The 18,863-nt window shown below is 50.5% G+C and overlaps 1 protein-coding gene across 1 annotated transcript; it reads right to left on the minus strand.

Moving 5' to 3' along the window:
- Positions 1-847: 847 nt before the first annotated feature.
- LOC113975335 lies at positions 848-13,402 on the minus strand. The gene is made up of 23 exons (XM_027699241.1): positions 13,312-13,402; positions 12,829-12,974; positions 12,240-12,365; positions 11,657-11,836; positions 11,469-11,505; positions 10,825-10,878; positions 10,242-10,441; positions 9,559-9,771; positions 8,549-8,694; positions 7,747-7,874; positions 7,093-7,225; positions 6,702-6,834; positions 6,089-6,241; positions 5,602-5,728; positions 5,171-5,382; positions 4,352-4,514; positions 4,127-4,209; positions 3,337-3,497; positions 2,871-3,012; positions 2,352-2,545; positions 2,174-2,252; positions 1,561-1,698; positions 848-891 (listed from the first exon to the last, which is right to left on the minus strand). Exons 1-23 carry the CDS (start codon positions 13,368-13,370, stop codon positions 848-850), a joined length of 3,051 nt encoding a protein of 1,016 aa, XP_027555042.1. The 5' UTR covers positions 13,371-13,402.
- Between the last annotated feature and the right edge of the window lie 5,461 nt (positions 13,403-18,863).

Raw genomic sequence — 18,863 nt, forward strand, 5'->3', positions numbered from 1 at the left:
GGGTTGCCAACATTGTGTTGCTGCACTTCAGCTGGAGCTGAGGGATGTTGTGAGGATGGAGCGGGTGATGCTGCTCCTGCTGCACAGAAACAATGCCCCCCTCCCAGCCAGGCTCTCCTGCTCTCACAGAGACAGGTCAGCAGAAGCAGAATGGGAGGAAGGATGTCTGCAGTTTAATTTCAGGCTCCCAGCACTGGAGTCCAGCAGTCACCACTGCAGGAATAATTTGTCTTCTTTGCTCAGAAAAAATCACATCTGTAGAGACCCTGAGGGTGTCTGCCAGTAGAAGTTACTGAGATCAGCATGAGCGTACTGAAAACATGTAAAGATGCTGGGCAAGGCTTAAAAGTGTGGCTCTAAAATACTTGAAAAAGTCACAAACTTCCTTCATATCAGAGATCACAAAAGCTGTACAGAATACACTGATAAACTGGGGGGTTTATGCCACCTGTGGTCTTATGTTTTCTGCTTTACTGACATAACAGTGAGAACTATAAAATCAGTGACATCAAGCAGCTCAGCTTCCTTCTCCAGACCACAAATTATTGATAACCCAAGACCAGTGTGAAAGCATTTCAAGGTTAAGCAAACAGAATATGGATTACCCATTATGTATTTCGTTAAATACATCCTCAATTAAATACCAATCTATTCTGATATTTCAGGTAAAGCAGCTCTGTCCTCAGACACACACACACTGCCCCACAATCCACCTCCAGTCATTGCCAGGGATAAGGTTCCTCAAGGAAGTGAGTTGGTGGCTGTTTTACTGTGCAGGAGATGAAATGCTTCTGGCTTCTGTCCCTTCAATGCTGTGAGCAGTGCAGCTCCTCTTCACTCCAGCAGCTCAGAGCAGGGCTGAGCTCCCCACGCTGGTTTGATGGTCGCTGCCTGTCAGAGAAATTCAGAATGAGGGCAGGGTGGGAATGCAGAGCAGAGCACCAGGGGCTGCTGTGCCACCCCTGATCCACAGGGCACAAACCAGGACCTGCAGCCAGCACTGATCCCTGCCCAGGGGCTCGAGGGTTTGGGCACATCCTCTGCAAACCCCCTGGATCTGAATTGCAAAATAATGCAAATGATCCACCCATAATTACACCAAACCCACACCATTATTAATTTCAAACTCTTGAGCGTCACAGCCTAAAAATTCAGCAACTGCTTGAGGAAAATGTTCAGTTCAGAAGAATCCTGGTTATTTTAACTCTTTATTTACTGCTAGAAGCCAGTACACATGAAGAAAACCAGCTGAACTGTCTTGCTGGTAAATTGGTTCCAAAGATCACAGATCTTGGCTGTACAACTTTCCCCAGAAACCTTTTATGACAATAAATAAATTAATATATTAATTCAGTGGAAAAAAGAAGGAAACAAATTTACATGTGTGAATTAGTCAAGCATCGATGTCTGCTTATTGACCTTCTGGTGAATTCTGTCTGATGACCTGCAGCAGATATTGGTGTTTATCAGGCACCAAGGGTGGGAGAGAACTTCTCCACCTTGGTAATCTTCTATCCACTCCAGGAAAACAGAAATTGCAGTCACACTAAGATTCATTACCTGGATTATCAGGGTCTGAAGGTTCCTGCAGATTCACCAAGGCTTGCTTGATCTCACACAGGGTCTTGGCAAGGGGGGAAGCTGCTACCAGGCCCTCCAGCTCCAACTCAGTCAGGTAAGGCAACTGGAGATCTAAACCTTGGAGAAATAGGGAAAATTTTAAGCCTAAAGGAAGAGGCTTTTCATGGCTGGATGGCTGCAGGAAGGAAATATTGCACTGAGCAAAGAGAACACCCAACCAGAGCCTGTGGGGAGCACAAAGTGATGGTATAGAATCTTCCTGACCTCCCCATATTGGCATTTAATCAGTGTAATGACTTCCTTTCTCGTGCCTACAGTTGGCCACTTGATATAAAGGTGTAAAGGGTCTGTAGGGATGAAAACTCCTGCACTTCTCTTTTACAGAGGAGGCAGAAGTGGCTCCCCTGAACTGGCACCTCAGCAAAAAAAAAAAAAAAAAGTGAAAATAACTACCATAAATGGGAAGAAATAATTATACATTTGCTCTCTTAGCAAACATACACACCATTCTTATCCCAGACTTCACTGAGTCAGCCCTCTTTGTGATCTCTGAAAGCACCCATGGCACCCCCAGCTATGGCACTGCCCTTACCATGCTCTTCATGCCCAGGGAAGCTGAAAAAAGCATCCTTCCTGCTGAAGAGCTCCCATTGCTGAGGCAGCTCGTGATCCTGCGGGATTAAAAGGGCCCAAGAGATAAAGAAATGGGTGAGTGGGAAAAACCAGCAGAAAGGTGAGAGATGGAACAACAACAGACACCTGCAACTCACCTGGCCTTGCACTCCTGATTTCCTGTCACTGGCCAGGCTGCCCAGGGAGGGCACAACCTGCACTGCATCCTCTGCTTGGACCTGGTGCTCCATCTCTCCCTTCCCAGCTCCATTCCTGCACGGAGCATTCCCAAGCAGCCCTTCCAGAGCTTTCATTAACTCTCTCACCTCCTGCCATGGAGCACCTGATGAACCTGATAAACAATTCAAATGGGCTCCTGTAGAACCACCTGAAGAACTACAGTTACACCCAGACCAAAACCAAGAGCAGGAGCCTTCCTCTGGAAGTTTCACAAGGTGTCTCATATTGTACAACATTTCCAAATAAACGTGTGTTTATCTCCTCCTGAGCTGACAGACCCTCTCCTCTCACTGAACTGAGATGAAGACAGTCAGTCAGCTCTTCCAGAACAACACAGAGACACAGTCTTGTGGGATTTCTCTGTGTATGAGCCAGCTCTTGTTTTTAACCTGTTCACTCTGACACTCCTCCCTTGCTCTGCTCTCTGGTCCTCTCACCTGGCTGGAAGGTGTTGCCACAGTGTTCCTCACCCTGTTCATCACCCTCTGCTGCCCCGCTGTTGTCTGCAGGTTTGTGCCCACAAATCCTTTGCCTGGCAAAGATTTTCAGGGCATCAGGGTCCAGTGCTTGCACCATGTCCTGTTCACAGAGAGCAGCAGTGTCATACTCTGGGTTACACTCTGCTGGCAATGTTACACCCTGCAATCCACCCATTCCAACTTCTGCCTCCCATATAAAAACTATTTAAACTATACAAACTATTAACTAACTATATAAACTAACTAGATAAACTTAACTAACTAGATAAACTGTTTAAACTATATAAAACTATTTTATGCCAAAATAACACACTGAAAGGGGGAAGACACATCCCTCAATAAACCGTCGCTTCAGAGGAACCATTTATCTTACAAAAGTCACGTTTCCAAGACTCCCTTCCCTCAAATCTTTCTTCCCACTGACCACAAGGCTTTGAATCCTGTGGCTGATGCTGTTGTAAAACCCCAGCACGTCCATCCTGTGCTTTGCCAGCTGAGATGCCACGTGCAGGTTCTGATCCTCCAGCTTGTCATAGAGGGTGCGGACGCTGAAATCCTCCAGGACCCTCCGTGCCAAGGGCTCTCCTGAAACACAGGGGAGGGCTCACACCGAAACACTGGCCACGGGCTTTATTTCCCACTGCCTGCCCGTGGGGGACAACAGCATTTCGTGCTCTGTGAAGATGAGACATGGATGAGGCAAGAGGTGGCGAGGGGGAGGATGACAGAGCGTTACTATCAGCTCCCGACTCGCCCAGAAAACTCGGGATGCTGCTGCTCTCAGAGCTGTTCCCAGCACCACTTCATGCTGCCATCTGCTGTTCCCTCTGAACACCCCGAAATTCCCAAGATGAGGTCATTCCCAGAAAGCAAACAAAGCCCCAGAGTCACGTGCCTTGGGAGAAAAGGACCAGCAGAAGAAGCCAAGGGAAATGTTTGTAAAGATTTTGTTTTCTTTACCGGTCATTTAAATTTGCTGCCGTTTTTAAAGGGCTTCTCGGGGCTGGCCACTTCCTCTCCTAACTCCTAAGGGAGAAAACTCCACCCCATTACAATCACAGGGGGTTACACTGCCTAACTGAGGAGACCAAAGGGACCCAGAACAGCAGGGTGGACACCATTCTCACACCAGAGAGTTAACCCAGGACAACAAAATGGGGAGTAAGTGGGAAGAAGGCAGTTGGAGAACAGCTGGGGTTGGCCCAGCACTTCACCTGCACTGGGGGCTGTTCCCTTCTCTCCAGAAGCAGCATCTCCTCCAGAGCCACGAGGACCAAGCATCTGATAAAACTGAAGGCTAGAGGGAGTGACAGAAGAGGGTGAAGAGCATCTAATTCTTCTCAGAAAAATCAGATACTGCAGTTATCACCAGCCCAGCTCCAGCAGAAGGGCAGATTTCTTGTCCAGACTTTCACACCTACCATGCACAGGGGGTTTACCTGTCCTTAAGGAGGATGTACTCTGGTGGGATGTGTGGCTCACCCAGGCTCCTCCAGCGTGGCTTCCAGCCCTTCAGGGGGCTGCTGGCAGGGCCAGCAGGCTGGAACACTATGGCCAGGGTTGTCAGCACCACGGTGAGGGAGCCCAAAACAAAGAGGATGGCTGGGGAGGCAGAGAGGGATGGCAAGAAGTGAGAAACACAGAAACCACCGTGTATCCTGCCCCAAACCAACATTTAGCAGCTTTCACATTGATTACAGGGGCTTCTCCTTTTCCCCCATTGGTTGGTGCATCAGGCCAGGAGCAAAGTGTTTCCTGAGGTGACCCAGCCAAGGATCACACTTGCAAGCCACACTTTCATTTCTGTTGTTTACTGGCCTCTCACTGATGGACTGGTATGTGCAAAGCACTCACCCAGAGGCCTGGCTTTGAGGAAAGACCTCAACTGACCTCGTGTTTAGCCTTTAGTCAACTTTCAAATGATGTATTTAATTTCAGTTTAGTTTATCATGGAAACACGGTGTCGCTTTCTGCTTTCCAGCCAAGGAAAACAAAGCACCCTCAATCACTTGAATTCTTGGAGCAGGGTGTGGGGTGAGACACAACTGCTCCTTCCCTCTCTCACCACTTGAGCTCCCACACAGGCAGGTTCTTGGCAGTGAACTTTGGGGAGCTCCACAGGAGAAAGGGATTAAAGCTGACAAAGCCAGTGGTTTGATGGTGTTTTCAAAGAAAATGCTTGTTTAAACACACTTCAAGAAATACAAGAAAGGTCATAGTCAAGCCTCAAGGTTGGTGTCCCAGTGTTTTGGCTGTACCTGTGATAGCAGCCCAGTTGGGAGCCAAGTTCAGATCCTGTTGCTTCAAAACCCCATGTCTGGCCAGCTGGAACAGAGAGGAGGGCTGGAAGGGCACAGCTCTGGGGTCACAGCTCACATTGGCTTCATTCACAGTCACAATCAGGAAGTGCTCCTGGACAGTGTTATCCCTGAAAACATATGTGCCAGACTCCAGGAAAACATGGGCAAACCTGAAAGAGAGAAGCCAAGAAGGCATTGGGTTGATCCAAGTTTCCTTTGGCCTCCAGCTGTGATGATGGTAAAGACATGGATTTGAACACATATTTGACATTTTCACTGCCAAGGACCGACTGATTCCATCTCAGGCTCACTCCCAAATCCCAGGATAGCACCCAGGATCTGGGAGTGAGTAACACAACACATGTACTGTCATCCACAGCAGGTATTACCAGGAGAGGTTGAGATGAGTCTCCTGGATGAGGTGGTTCAGCCTTCGGAAGGGTCCAAAATCCCAGCTGGGGTTGCTGTTATAGAGATGCTGCTTCTGATAAACAGGGTAATGGCTGGATGCACGATCTGGGAAGGGTCCAGAACAGTGTCAGCAGCTCTGACCCCCTTCAGCTGGGACAGCTGGCACTGGGCTGGCAAAGAACTGTGTTTCATTTGTAGGGCCAATGAGTGTTGACTCATTTATTTGAGTTTAATTACTGCCCCACAAAGATTTGTGCTGCCTAAGAGAGAACACACTTTATGTCTGTCGTACAGAAATCCAACCAAAAAGTGAAAACCATGAAGTAAGTCCCTGTCAGAGCCCAGACTGCAGTTGTGGGATCCCCTGAGGGCAACAGAGCAGGGATGGGAAGGGATGTGCTCACACAGGAACCATGGAGTCACTGCCCTGAACGGGTCTGCACACACAGACCCAGCAACACTCACCCTGGGAATCGATGCTGAGCTGGAAAAGGATCGTGTCTCCTGCTTCCAAACACACCACAGGGTTGGGAACCAGGGGCAAGGCCTGGGTACCTTTGGAGGAAGTCCTCTGGAATCGATGACCTTTCTGCAGCAGCTGATTTGATGGGAAATCTCCTGCCAGGCAACAGAACAAACCACAGTGAATCCTACAAAACGAGCAGCATGTGAAGACACCCAGCCCTTGGCAAGGAAGAACTATTTATTTTGTGCCTGTGGGCAACTACAGCTCACAAGGCCAAATTCTGCTCTCAGCCACACCACCCTAATTGAGGAGCAAATGGAATCAGGAGCCAGCACACAGTTGCCAACAGATTTGCCTCCAAATGGGGTTTCTTCCTAGTTCTTGGAAATCCAAAATCATCCTGCAATCTTTATTTGACCCATTCCCAGGGAGCTAACTGTGCAGGCAGTGCAGTTCCTCACTGTTTAATCCCAGACAGAACAAGGTATCTCCCTAATTTCTAAATAGTTTGGAGCATCTGATAATAAATTCCCACTGGGCCAACTTGAAAGGAAACAAATGGCTCAGTCTGGCTGGAATTCAGGTTCACTCTCAGGGGCTCTCAAGCCTTACCCACGAGAAATGCATCCAGAACATCTGTGCTGGAGACAATGAAACCCAGCACTCCACTGGGGCTGAACAGGACCAAATGCACCCTCTGGCTGTTCTGCACGTGCTCATCTGGGCCCAGGACATTTGCCACTTCCTATGGGAAGCAGAGGGAAACACTGCTCACTGACACAACCAACACTGGGCTCCAATCCTGGTTTGTGACCAGGCTTAACTGCAGCTGTACAAGGTTCCTCTAGTGAGGCTTTTCCCCACAGTTCAGGAACTGTCATTTCTCTGTAAAGCACCAACCCTGTAACTTCAGGACCCATGAGTCCCTTTTCCCAAGCTGGGATCTTTAAGAGCTCCCTCCAGACCTGCCTGCTGAGAAAGCATTCCCTTCCCCCAGACCTACCCTCACTTCTCCTTCACCCATCCTCAGGAGCAGCTCCCTGTTGGTGCCAAACCCCAGGGAGATGCGTGGGGCTCTCAGCAGGCACAGCTGGTCACAGAGCTCCTCAGCAGAGATGTACTGCTTGCAGTGACATCTGCCAAGGGGACAAAAGGCCCTGATCAGTCATGACCCCTGAGGTCCTGGAGCAGGTGCAGAGAAGAGCAACAAGGCTGGGGAAGGGTCTGGAGCACAAGTGCTGTGAGGAGAGGCTGAGGGAGCTGGGGGGGCTCAGCCTGGAGAAGAGGAGGCTCAGGGGAGACCTCCTCACTCTCTGCAACTCCCTGACAGGAGGGGGGAGCCAGGTGAGGGTTGGTCTCTTTTCCCAGGCAACTCTCAGCAAGACAAGAGGGCTCGGGGTCTTCAGCTGTGCCAGGGGAGGTTTAGGTTGGATGTTAGGAAGAATTTTTTTCCAGAGAGGGTGATCAGCCATTGGAATGGGCTGCCCAGAGAAGTGGTGGATTCTCCGTCCCTGGAGGTTTTTAAGGTGAGACTGGATGTGGCATCAGTGCCATGGGCTGGGAACCACAGTGGGGTTGGATCAAGGGTTGGACTTGATGATCTCGGAGGTCCCTTCCAACCCAGCTGATTCTATGATTCTGTGATTCTCTGACTCACATGCCCAGCTCAGCGTGGAGCTCTCCCCCCGCCCTCCCGCAGGCAGGGGAGCAGTCGTGGCGCGCGGGGACGACGCAGCGTCGTGTGGCTGCCAGACGGACCTGCCCGGGGGCACAGAGCTCGTCCACCTGCAAACACAGCACCCACAGCACGTGGGAAACCAGGCAGCACTTCAACCAACCCACAGCATCCCCAAAATTCCCTCCCTCTCCACGGTGTCAGGCCTTCAACATAAAAAGCGTCTGCAGTTCTTTGCTGGCGCCGTGTGTTGTCAGCTCGTCTAATTACTGCCCAACAAAGACTTGGGCTGTCTAACAGAGGACACGTTTTATCTCTGCTCTACAGAAATCCAGTCAATAAGTGAGAATCACTGGCTGAAGTTCCTAAAGTAACCTTTAACAAGGTTAAAGGACAACTTGGAGAGCACAGAAGAAAGAACGCGGCAGTTTCCCCTCCCACCCAAATCCCTCATGCAAGTCTGATGAAGAACTTCATATCAACATTAAGAAGGCTTAAATTCCTGCATTTATCATCTACATGAGACAGTGCTGCTCCCCACTGCCCTGCTGTGGAAGTATCCTTTGCCTCCATGCCTTGTGAATTTAAATTTAGCCTCATAAGGTCCTAGCAAAGAAATCAAGTGCCATTATCCTACAAGGAAGGGTCAAGGGTCTCAAAAAAAAAAACCCAAAAAAACAGTTAAAGGACTTGCTTGTGTCTTCAGCCCAAAGCACTGCTTGGGGCAATTACTCTCCCTCTTCTGCACATCACAAAACAATTCTGTTTTGAAGCCAAATTTTACCTGAGGTCGACAGTCCTGGTCGCTGTTGCTGTCAGGGTCTTTCTTGCCTCTCTCATCATAGTAAACATAACCTGCCTGGCAGATACAGGAGGCATCTGACTGCTGGAAAGCCCTGTTCAGCCCATGGCAGGTACAGCTGGTGGCACCTTTGAGGAGAGGTTGGATTTAGAGTGGGGATTGGGGCGAGGAATAAAAACTGTGCTCTCTGGAAAGGAGCAGTTCCAGTGTTCAATACCCTTCATCAAATCCCACTGCTCATTTTAGTGACACTGCTGGAGCAGAGCTGAGGGCAGGCAGCTGGAGCCAGCCTGCCTTCAGCTCCACAGCCATCAGACCATTTCCTGCAGCCCCATTTCAGCAGAGAGGCAGAAAGGCCCAGCTGCTCATTTGCAGCAGTTTTGACAAGCCCTCCATCCATCTGTACATTAAGCCCCTGGACTGGGTAAGGACCCAACCAGTCAAGGCTGCCAAGCCCCTCTTTGTGCTCCAACATCTCAAATCCACTTGATTTGAAATGCTGGGACAGTGCTGCACACACACTGAGTAAGGCACAGGCACTCTTCACTGGGCACAGCTGCCTACCTTCCAGTTTTCCACCTTCACCCTGCTTTATCATGCTCTCAGTGCCCAATTTTGGCTCAAAAGCACACCTACACTCAACACAAGCTCCCCAGTTCAGGGCTAAAATACTCCTGGTGAAAGTCCAAAGCAATAATAGAGCAAGAATTACGAGAGCAAGAATTAGTAGAGGTACTCATCTCCTCCTTCCTTTAAGGAGCTCAAATCCCCTCGGCTAACAGAGTGTAAGAGTTAAAAAAAAGACAGTTTTGACAACTGAATTCTCTTTCTGGGTGGGACAGGGGAAGAGCAGTTGGGCACTGGCACCATGAGGATGCCAGGGCTTGTGCTCCATCATGAAACCATGGGAAGGAATCACGTTTCCAGGTGATTTCCTTGTTAGTCTTTCTCTTAACAGCAGTGGAACTTCACTCACACACACAAAAACTCACCAGGCTGAGAGGAAGAGGAGCTGCCACAGGGGAAACAGGCAGCCTGGGCAGGGAGGTGGTTGAAGGTGCCAGCAGGACAGGGCTGGCAATCCCCTCTGTGCTTCCCAAAGTGGCTGCTCCCGTGGGTGCCCGGGGGACAGGGCAGGGGGGCAGGTGCCAGGGAAGGGCAGTAGTGGCCACGGGGACAAGGCTGCTGGTGGTAGCTCTCACTGCCTAGAGAAAAGGCACCGCTTAGGGACCCCAACATGTGCTAAGAGAGGGGCAGAGACCACCTGCTTATCCCACTTATACACAAATATATACATATAAATATATATAAATACACATGTCTGTATATATAATCAACATTCAGCATTTTCCCATCTAATTCATATTTAAATATAAACTCATATTTAAATATAAATCCATATTTAAATACAAACTCATATTTAAATATAAATCCATATTTAAATACAAACTCATATTTAAATATAAATCCATATTTAAATATAAATTCATATTTAAATACAAATCTCGGTTTCTTTCTCCCAGCTCTTTCACTGGGCAAATCCCGTGGCAAACCCACATGGGAGCCCACAGCAGGGTTTTATGACTGCAGAGGGCTGAGAGCTCTGCCCACACAGAACTGAGAGCTCTCTGCATCCAGTCTGAGCTGCTGTTTGTTGCCCCAGTGCCCCGGGTACCTGGTGGGCAGAGGAAGCCAGCGGGGCAGGGCTGGCAGGGGGCTGTGAGCAGGGGGGCACTGCGGTAGGTCCCTGCAGCACAGACCCTGCAGAACTTCTCCCAGGAGTCCCTCAGACCAGGCAGGGGCAGGGCCATGGACCCTCCCTCACATGGCACCGGGTGGGCACTGCCAGGGGGGCAGTAGTATGGAAACACACACCTGGAAGGCAAAACAAGGCAGGGAGGGGGAGAAAGCCTCTAAAAACCAGTTTGATTTCTGGGTTCAATGACCAGTGCAAACAGAGGGTAAAATTAAAAACGGTTCTCATCTGATTCCAGGCACGAGCTGAGCAGCAGAAATCATAAATGGCCCCAGTCAGTCTTAGGAGTCACCAAACCTGTGACTGCAGTTACAAAGATTCCTTTGCTTTTGCACAGTGCACAAGGACTGTGGTTTAGGTTCAATCCCAGGCACAATTCAGAGTTTTTAGGAAGTGAAATCTGGCTGCACCAACACTCCAGGTACTCACAGCTGCTCAGGGCTGTTGTATGTGGAGGATCCTTCGGGGCAGTGGTACCCAGCAGGACAGACAGGGGGCTCACCTGTGAGAGCACCACAGTACAGGCCAGGCCTGCAAGGCTTGGGATTTACTGAACCTGGGGGAAAAAGGGTGAACAGTGATATATTATGTGACATACCCAGAACAGGAGACTCTGTGCTGGGGAGACAAGGAGCAAGGGGGCTTTATTAAGTGTCCATAAACATCACTGCTCACAAAAGGGCACAGATCTGTTGGAAACCAGTTTGCTATTTAGCAGAAAATGCTAAAACCTCAATGCCTAGCCCTGCATGAAGATATCTATTCCTTTTCTTCCTCTGGCAACTTCAGCTAAACGAGAACAGGAAGGGAGGGCTGGGAGTGACCATGTCCTGGGAGGGCTGCTGCAAGAATGGGACCAGAGTCACTGCCAAATGTCATGGCTGTGCCTGCTGATCTGCCTTCTCGACTCAGAAATGGCTGGGAATAAAGGAAATAAAGAAAACAAAGGTCCTGTCACCTGCTGGGCATTCATAGCCAGGTTTGCAAGGTACTCCCTGGGTGTTGGGCAGCCCTGTCTGTGCTGGGTCTGGGCAATAATATCCAGGTGAGCAGGGATCACACTCTTCCAATGACTTTGCACCAGGCTGGGTCCTGGAAGTGCCAGCTGGACAAAGGAAAGTATCTCCTTTCCCAGGGCACCAGTACCCAGGGGGGCACGGATAATCCTCAAACCTTGTCAGACCTGTGAGGCAGAGAAAGGAGAGAAGAAAGGGAGGCTGGGTGGCCAGGAGGAGTTTGGGGGATAATTGTGGGCACGACTGACTATCTCATCTCAGGGAGCTTTCTGATCAGCTCTGGAGGTGGGGAAGGGCTGGTTTTGCCCTGGCACTGACCTGGCAGGGGGCAGTGGTACCCTGGAGGGCAGGGCTGGCAGTCAGCTGGGCTCCGAGCCCCCGGCTGCCCACGGAATGTCTGGGGAGGGCACTGCTGGGGTGCCAGGGGGCTGCCGTGCTCACTGCCATTGCCCCCAGGGCAGTAGTGTCCTGCTGGGCATGGATGGGCCTCTGAGTCCCCTGACAAACAGAAAGCAAGGATTTAAAGAGCCATTTTCAACAGGATTGGAACACCTTTGTCCTGTGACCTGCTGGGTCCTCCCTAAGCTACTGCACTGTCTGTGCACAATCCACCTCCACCATCCAAGCCCCTCTTCTGACAGGGATATTTGGAGACTGGTTGTGATCTCAGGCTCTCCAACATTTCCTATGGTTGCTGGAACAGCATGTTATATTAACACTGTTAAATACCTCTTTTCTCTGCAGACACTAAAACTCATCACTAGAGTGTCCCACTGCCAGGACTGTCCCAAAATGCCATGTCTGACCTCAAATCCAGCCTCACCAGGTTCAGGGACACACACAACTCTTTTAAAAAGCAACTCCCATCCCTTCCCCTCAGGGTTTATCCCCCAGTTCCAACCTGCTTTGCACCAGCGTCCTGGTGGACAGGGCAGGCAATCCTCCCTCCTCACAGCCCCTGGAAGATCTCTAAGGGTGTTGGCAGGACATGGTAGGGGCACCTCAGATCCCTCCAGGCAGTAGAAACCTACAGAAAGGGATGGCAAAGAGATAAAAGTAAAATATGCAAGTCACAGAACCACACAGAATCAACCAGGTTGGAAAAGACCTCTGAGATCATCGAGTCCAACCCATGACCCAACTAGACCATGGCACTGAGTCCTCCAATGACAAAAATGTTTGAGCAAGAACCTCCTGCTGTTGCAGAATGAACATTTACACAGCTGCTGGGAGGCTGCTGTGCACACAGAAAGCCAGGCCAAAAGCCTTCAAACTCTTCTGGAGGAGCAGTTCAGCACCAGAAATTCAAGGTGCCTTTTTGGTCAGGCACACAAATTTGTCCAAAAGATGTAAAAAACAGAAGAAACCAACAAGCAACGACAATTTAAAAGAAGGGATCACAGTATCTCATGCAAGATAACACGTTTTCCAGCTGGTTAGAAGCAAGCCAATAATTCTACACCCTAAATAGCAGTGAGGTCCTGACTCACCTGCAGGACACAGCCCTGCACACACTTGACCCCAGCGACACCCGGCCAGGAAGCGCCAGGAGAAGCTGTGACCCTGGGGAGCAGCCTGGGAGCTCCCAGCCAGGCAGAAATATCCAGCAGCACATTTCCCCTCCAGCTGCCCGTGCCTGGAGCAGAGAGAACAGCAAGAGTCCACATACAACCCACTGCTGCTGAGCCGGGGCAGAGGCAGAGCAAGTATTGGTGCAGTGAACTCTGCAATGAAAAATAACTTCTTACACTGATAGGAGAGACAAAACAGCCCCCTTTTTTCCATATGCAGGTGACTAGAGTGAGCCAGACACTTCTGAGTACCCAAAAGCTGTGTCTAAGCTTGTATTTCTTTACTTGGAATGAGAGAGATGTGGTGGGGAAGCTCGGAGGAACTTAGCACCCATTTATCAGCACCAACCAAGGATCTCAAAGGCAAAGTGAAAAACAAGCCAGACTGAAATGATTCATAACCTGCAGTAGTGACCAGGTAAGCAAGGCAGACATTCCTTCTCATTCCAGAGGCCAGTCATGTTTCCAGGAGTGAAGGTGCCTTCAGGACACGTGAGAGGAACTCGTGTGCCTGGAAAGGAGACCACAGAGACAATAACAAACCTCAGGGAGGCTGTTGTGGTCTGACAAGGCTCTTGACCTGGATCAGAGCGTGACAAAGGACTCCCAGGACACGCTGGCTCGTTGCCACCTCCCTGTCACCCGGCCTACAGGAATTCAAACCTGAGGGTTGTACACCTCTGGGATCACAGAGAGGCACACAACACCTGAACCCTTGGCAGGCAAGTTCCAGTGCACCTGTGGGACAGTACGAATGAGGTGGGCAGCGCTTGGGGTCTCCTGTCACCAGGTCCTGGCAGTAGAACCCTCTCTGGCAGGGGATGCAGGATGCAGAGCCTGTGGCTGGCTGGTACTCTCCAGCAGGACATGGTGTTGGCTGGGCTGTCCCTGACGGGCAGAAGTGACCCTGCAAGGACAGAGGAGGGAGAGGATTTCACGCCAAACTCAGGGTCTGTGTCACCAAAACCTTGGGCAACACTCTGTGTGGATGCAATCAATGTGTCAGTGAGGGGTGTGTGACCCCTGGGCACTGTGGGAACTGCCCAGAGCTGAGTCCCCCCTCCTTCACCCCCTCAGCAGTACCTTGGGGCAGAGCAACGCTGTGGGGCTGACAGAGCTGGAGTCTGCTGGGCAGTAAAACCCCTCAGAACAAGGTCCTGTTGGAGAACTCAGCCCAGCAGCAGCACAGAAGGAGCCGGGGTAGCAGGGCACACAGCTCTGGGGGGAGGCACCACCTGAGGGCAAACCAAAAACCAGGGCCAGCGAGAGGGGGAGGAGGAAGAACACCCAGCACAGAACAGCATGAGCAGCACTGACCTGAGCTGGGCATACACAGGGCACCACCAGGCCTGGCTGTGGGTGCCAACACCCTGCTGTGGCCAAGGGGCAGCTGCTGAGCGATGCCAGGCCCAGGGGAGGTCACACTCACCCGTGGCATTGTTCAGGGTCCCAGCTGGGCAGGCAATGGGGAAGGGGGCTCCCTCTGGGCAGTAGTGCCCGGGTGGGCAGGGCCCACTGAGAGGGAAGGCAGGTGTCCCACGGGGAGTGGCATCAGTGGCTCCTCCTGCACAGTAGTACCCAGCTGAGCACAGACCTGCCAGGGCAGGACAGAGAGGGTGGCATTTCCTCAAACCCTCAGAAATAGGCAGATAACTCAGAGAAGAGAAGCCAAATCCCATCCTTATCCTATTTTATCACTGCTGATACCCTGGGCAGTTCACCTTTGGGTTTGCCTTTCCTCCTTCTCATTAACCTTTGGTCTCTATCACTTCCTTTCTTTACCTGCTCTGACCTCATCTAGCATTTGCTTACCTTATCAGTTCTCTAACTAGTTCCCTATCATTTGTTTCCTGTGGGAAGAGTCCTGCCTCTCTTCTTTCCAGGTATCCAACCTTGGCATTTTGCCCCAGCGACAATCACCCTGTGCTTAAATGGGAGGGGAAGTGTTTAAGAGGACAGAAAGAGCAGCAATAAAAGTGTTAGAACAAAGGAAGAGAAAGCAGAAAAAAAAAGGAAGGGAGAGAAGGAAAAGCAATGCACTAACATCCAAAACAACACCCAAAATAAATGCTCAGTGAAAAGAATGAGACAGGGGAAAAGAAGTGGCTGATAGGCACAGGGTGAAGGGTCTTTACTCTGTTCATGGAGATATTTTCTAATTCCCTGCATCCTGAATATCCCATCCCTGTGCTGTGGGGTGGGTTATTACCCAAACTCACCATCAGGTTCCCAGTTGGCCTCTCCCCTGCAGTAGCTCCCCACTGGGCACAGCCTGCAGGCAGTGGGGGCCAGTGCCCCCTCCAAGGTGTTCAGTGTCCCCTCGGGACATGGCAGTGGGGCAGCAGTTCCAGCTGGGCAGTAGTAACCTGCACATGGAGGGGGGAATGAACACAGGAGAGAGAGGTGGGAATGCTGAGCAAACCCCCCATTCCCTGAAGGAATCTCTGCCCAGCCAGGAAGATTTCCTGCAGGTCTCCATCCCACCTCCTCCCATCCGTGTTTGGGGTTTTCCTGCACACCTGAGCCTCACCTCTGGGGCAGGTGAGGGGCTCCACAGTGGCAGCACTTCCACAGGTCATTCCAGGCGGGCAGGGCAGGCAGGTCCCTGCCCCGGGCACGGGGCTGAAGGTGCCAGGCTCACACGGCAGCTCCAGCCCCGTGCCCGCGGGGCAGTAGAAGCCTCTGGGACATCTGTACCCATGGATCCCATCAGAGGGGCAGGGAGCTGAGTTTCCTTCCAGGCAAACATAGCTGGAAGACAGAGAATTCAGACTGAAACAGCTCCCAGCCCCACTCAGAGGCATTAAGTGGGGGAGACATCCCTTGGAAATGCAGCCTGTTTCAGTTTGGCTGACAACTTCCCCCCCCACACATCTGTACTTTGGTGCCCACCTGAAAATCCTGGTAAAAGGCTCTTTTTTTTTTTTTTTTTTCAAAAGTTTTTTGAAAAGAGTCTTTTTCTTTTCTGGAAGAAAAAGCCTTTGAAAACTAAAGTATTTTTACTTCAAAACACAGGGCCCAAGTGTTCGGTTCCTGCTGCCTTTGCTGAGCCTCTTTTTATCCCCAGTCCTTTTGCAGGCCTCTGCTTTAATGCCATCAGTGACTCTTCCCTTTACCACTTCCCTCCCACGCCCTCACTTCAAGTAAAGATGAGGAAATACAAAAATTACAATGGTTCTAAGAGCTGAGCAACAAGGAAACGAGAGCTGTGATCCCATCATCTGCTGCAGACAGGGATTCAAAAACCATGTCCTTTCTGAAGAAGAAACAATTCCTAGTCCTTAAGGAAAAGGAACAGCACTGAAGGAAAGACCAGCAAAGTTGCCTTTTTTTTTTGCCTGGAAGCAAGATCTATTCAGATTGAACAGCAGGTTATGGGCAGTGATGGATGTTCCATGGTGGAGGTGTTAAAAAGCAACCTGGGCACAGAGATTTCAGATTTTGGAAGTCGAGGGTCATTTATAGTCATGTGATATTCACTGTCATGTGATATTCACTGTCATCCAGCTCACAAACCTTAACCCCTGCTGTTACAGCCAGGCTATAACATCTTTCTGGGGTTAAAGCATTTTTTTGGGAACATTTAAAATTTGAACGGGATGGGGCAAATCCCTCTTACTCCCAAGAAATCTGGTTTGGTGGCTCATTATTTTTAGCCCTTCCAAACGTAGCCCTCACCCATATTCCGAGCTTAGCTTCGACTTCCAGACAAATTTAATTGTGATTTTCTCCATTAGATTCAAGAGCCAGCTGTTATTAGGAATCCTTCCCCAGGAAATCTTGTTACGCTGCACTGAAATCACTTCTAAGACTCTCTTTCACATATAAAATTGAGTTTCTGTAGCCTCTTGCCATGAGGAATGTCCTGAGATGGACAGATATTGCTCAGGGCACTCCCCTTGCACAGGTTGCAAATGGTACCTTGTCCCTGGTTCTTGCACCACCTTGTGGGAGAAGGGAACATGGGAGGGAAAGAAATGCTAAATTCTCAGCAAGGGTGATTACGAGGCTAAATAAGGGACTTGCAACAGTAATACTAATATTTGTAATGATAATTTTTTCGCTGAAAACAGTGAAAAACCATGGATAAGCCTGGGGTGGAATGTCAGGCAAACTGAGGGAAAAGGAAAGGCTCTGAAACATCTACTGAGCTCACTAAAGAGATGCAATATCCCAACCAAAGGGGTAAGGAAAGCACAGGATCTGCTGGTTTGGGTGTCCCCGAGCTATAACACACAGCACAGCTGAGCTTTGTCACACACCCTGGGTCACACAGCGACGTCTGGGCCAGCTCAGACAGCCCCGTGCCACTGCAGTAGTGCCCAGCTGGGCAGGGCTGGCACTGCTCCTCTGCCTCCAGGCCCACCGAGGGGGAGAAGGATCCAGGAGGACATGGCACAGGATACCCCGTGCCCCTGGGGCAGAAGTGTCCCATGGGACAGATGTCATTGCCAGGCAGAGCCAGGCTGGAGGATTCCACCTGCACCAGAAAAACACAGAGAAAAACTGCCATGAAAAGGGAGTTTTAACACAATGCACACAGAGACAGCTCGGGGGAGGGCACACAGGAGCTGAGTCCTGCAAGTCTGCTGCCCCTGAATTAAAACAAAGACCGTGGCTGGCATTAAAAGGGCCTTGGATGCTGAGGTGTGGCTATGCCAGCTCTGATGCCAACTTTTGGAGGAGATATGAGACCACACGCTCCAGTGCAATGCACAGAAACACAGGTCTGGCCAGAATTTATCCGTGGGCAGCAACATATTCCAGCTGACACCAAGAGCAGCTGAGGAGCTCTCAGGGGCAGCAGGAAGAGGCATGAGCAGCCTCATGAAGAGCAGGAATGCTTGGAAAACATGACAGCAGTAGCCAGGAGGATGTGACAGCCCAGTCCTTGCCCCCAGGTCACTGGGGTTGCTGTGCTGCTGCCTGGCACTCACCCTGTGTTTGAAGGGAGCTGGGCTGACAGCTCCCTTGGCACAGTGATAACCTGGATAGCAAAATCCAGAGGGCTGGGATAGACCTGGGGCTGAGCAATACATGCCTGAAACGAACAGAAAACAGCCTCAGTGTGAGGAGCTGCACAGAACATCATAACTTGAAAGGAGAACTCATGTTTCCCTCACCCTTCCCAGGTGTCCTGTGCCCAGTCCCTACTCACCTGCTGGGCAGGGCTCACAGTCAGACTCACGAGTGGCACCAGTCCTGGGGCCAAAGGTGCCCTTTGGGCACGGATGTTGTGTGCTGAGGTTGGTCCCTGGCAGGCAGAAGTGCCCAGCAGGGCACAGCTCAGGAGTGTGTGCTCCAGGACCTGGGGTACAAAGAACAGCACCTTGCTCAGGTCACAGACAATGTCCCTCTACCCTACCTATCTCTAATCCCCTATTCCTCCCTATTCTGGTCATCCAGACACAGAAAAGCAGATCCCATGGGGCAGGAGAAGCCTTGTGGATAGTGATGAGGAACAGGAGTAACTGCAGCCTGGCAGGGGAGCAGTAACAGCAGAACATGGTCCTTCAGAAGTGGTTTTGCCCAGATCACACACAGTGCAAACCCTTGTCTCCTGGAATCATGATTTCCTCCATCATATACCCCTAAAAAGGACCAGAAAGTACTTATTCTCTGAAGTTCAGCCTCAGACAAAGAACATCTTAGTGCACAGGTAAGTCAGTTCTGAATTAAATCCCTGGGGAAAACAAGGGGTTCTCAATTAGAACACTCAGCTGGGATTCTGAGGCTCCCAGTTGTGGTTCCAGCTCTGCTGAAACTCGTGTTTTATCTCAGCCAAGTCATTTCTTCCCCGTTGTTTCAGTTCCCCACCTGAGACAGGAAAAGCCCCTTTTGTCTCACTGAAGGTGATGGATGAATTTGTAACTGTCACAGTGTGACCACAAATATTTCAGTGCTGAGGGGAGCAAATAAACACCTTGTGGAGGCAGATGGTGAGAACCTCTGAG

Source organism: Neopelma chrysocephalum, unplaced genomic scaffold, assembly GCF_003984885.1.
Source record: "Neopelma chrysocephalum unplaced genomic scaffold, ASM398488v2 Primary Assembly neopelma1_138, whole genome shotgun sequence".
Classification (NCBI taxonomy): Eukaryota; Metazoa; Chordata; class Aves; order Passeriformes; family Pipridae; genus Neopelma; species Neopelma chrysocephalum.

Coding starts and splice junctions, on each gene's coding strand:
- LOC113975335 (XM_027699241.1), bottom strand. CDS start 13,370: ATGACTGGCCTCTGGAATGAGAAGGAATGTCTGCCTTGCTTACCTGGT. Junction 3,498..4,126: donor GGGAACAGCCCCCAGTGCAG/GTGAAGTGCTGG, acceptor CCTGTGTTTCAG/GAGAGCCCTTGGCACGGAGG. Junction 3,013..3,336: donor ACAGGATTCAAAGCCTTGTG/GTCAGTGGGAAG, acceptor CTCTGTGAACAG/GACATGGTGCAAGCACTGGA.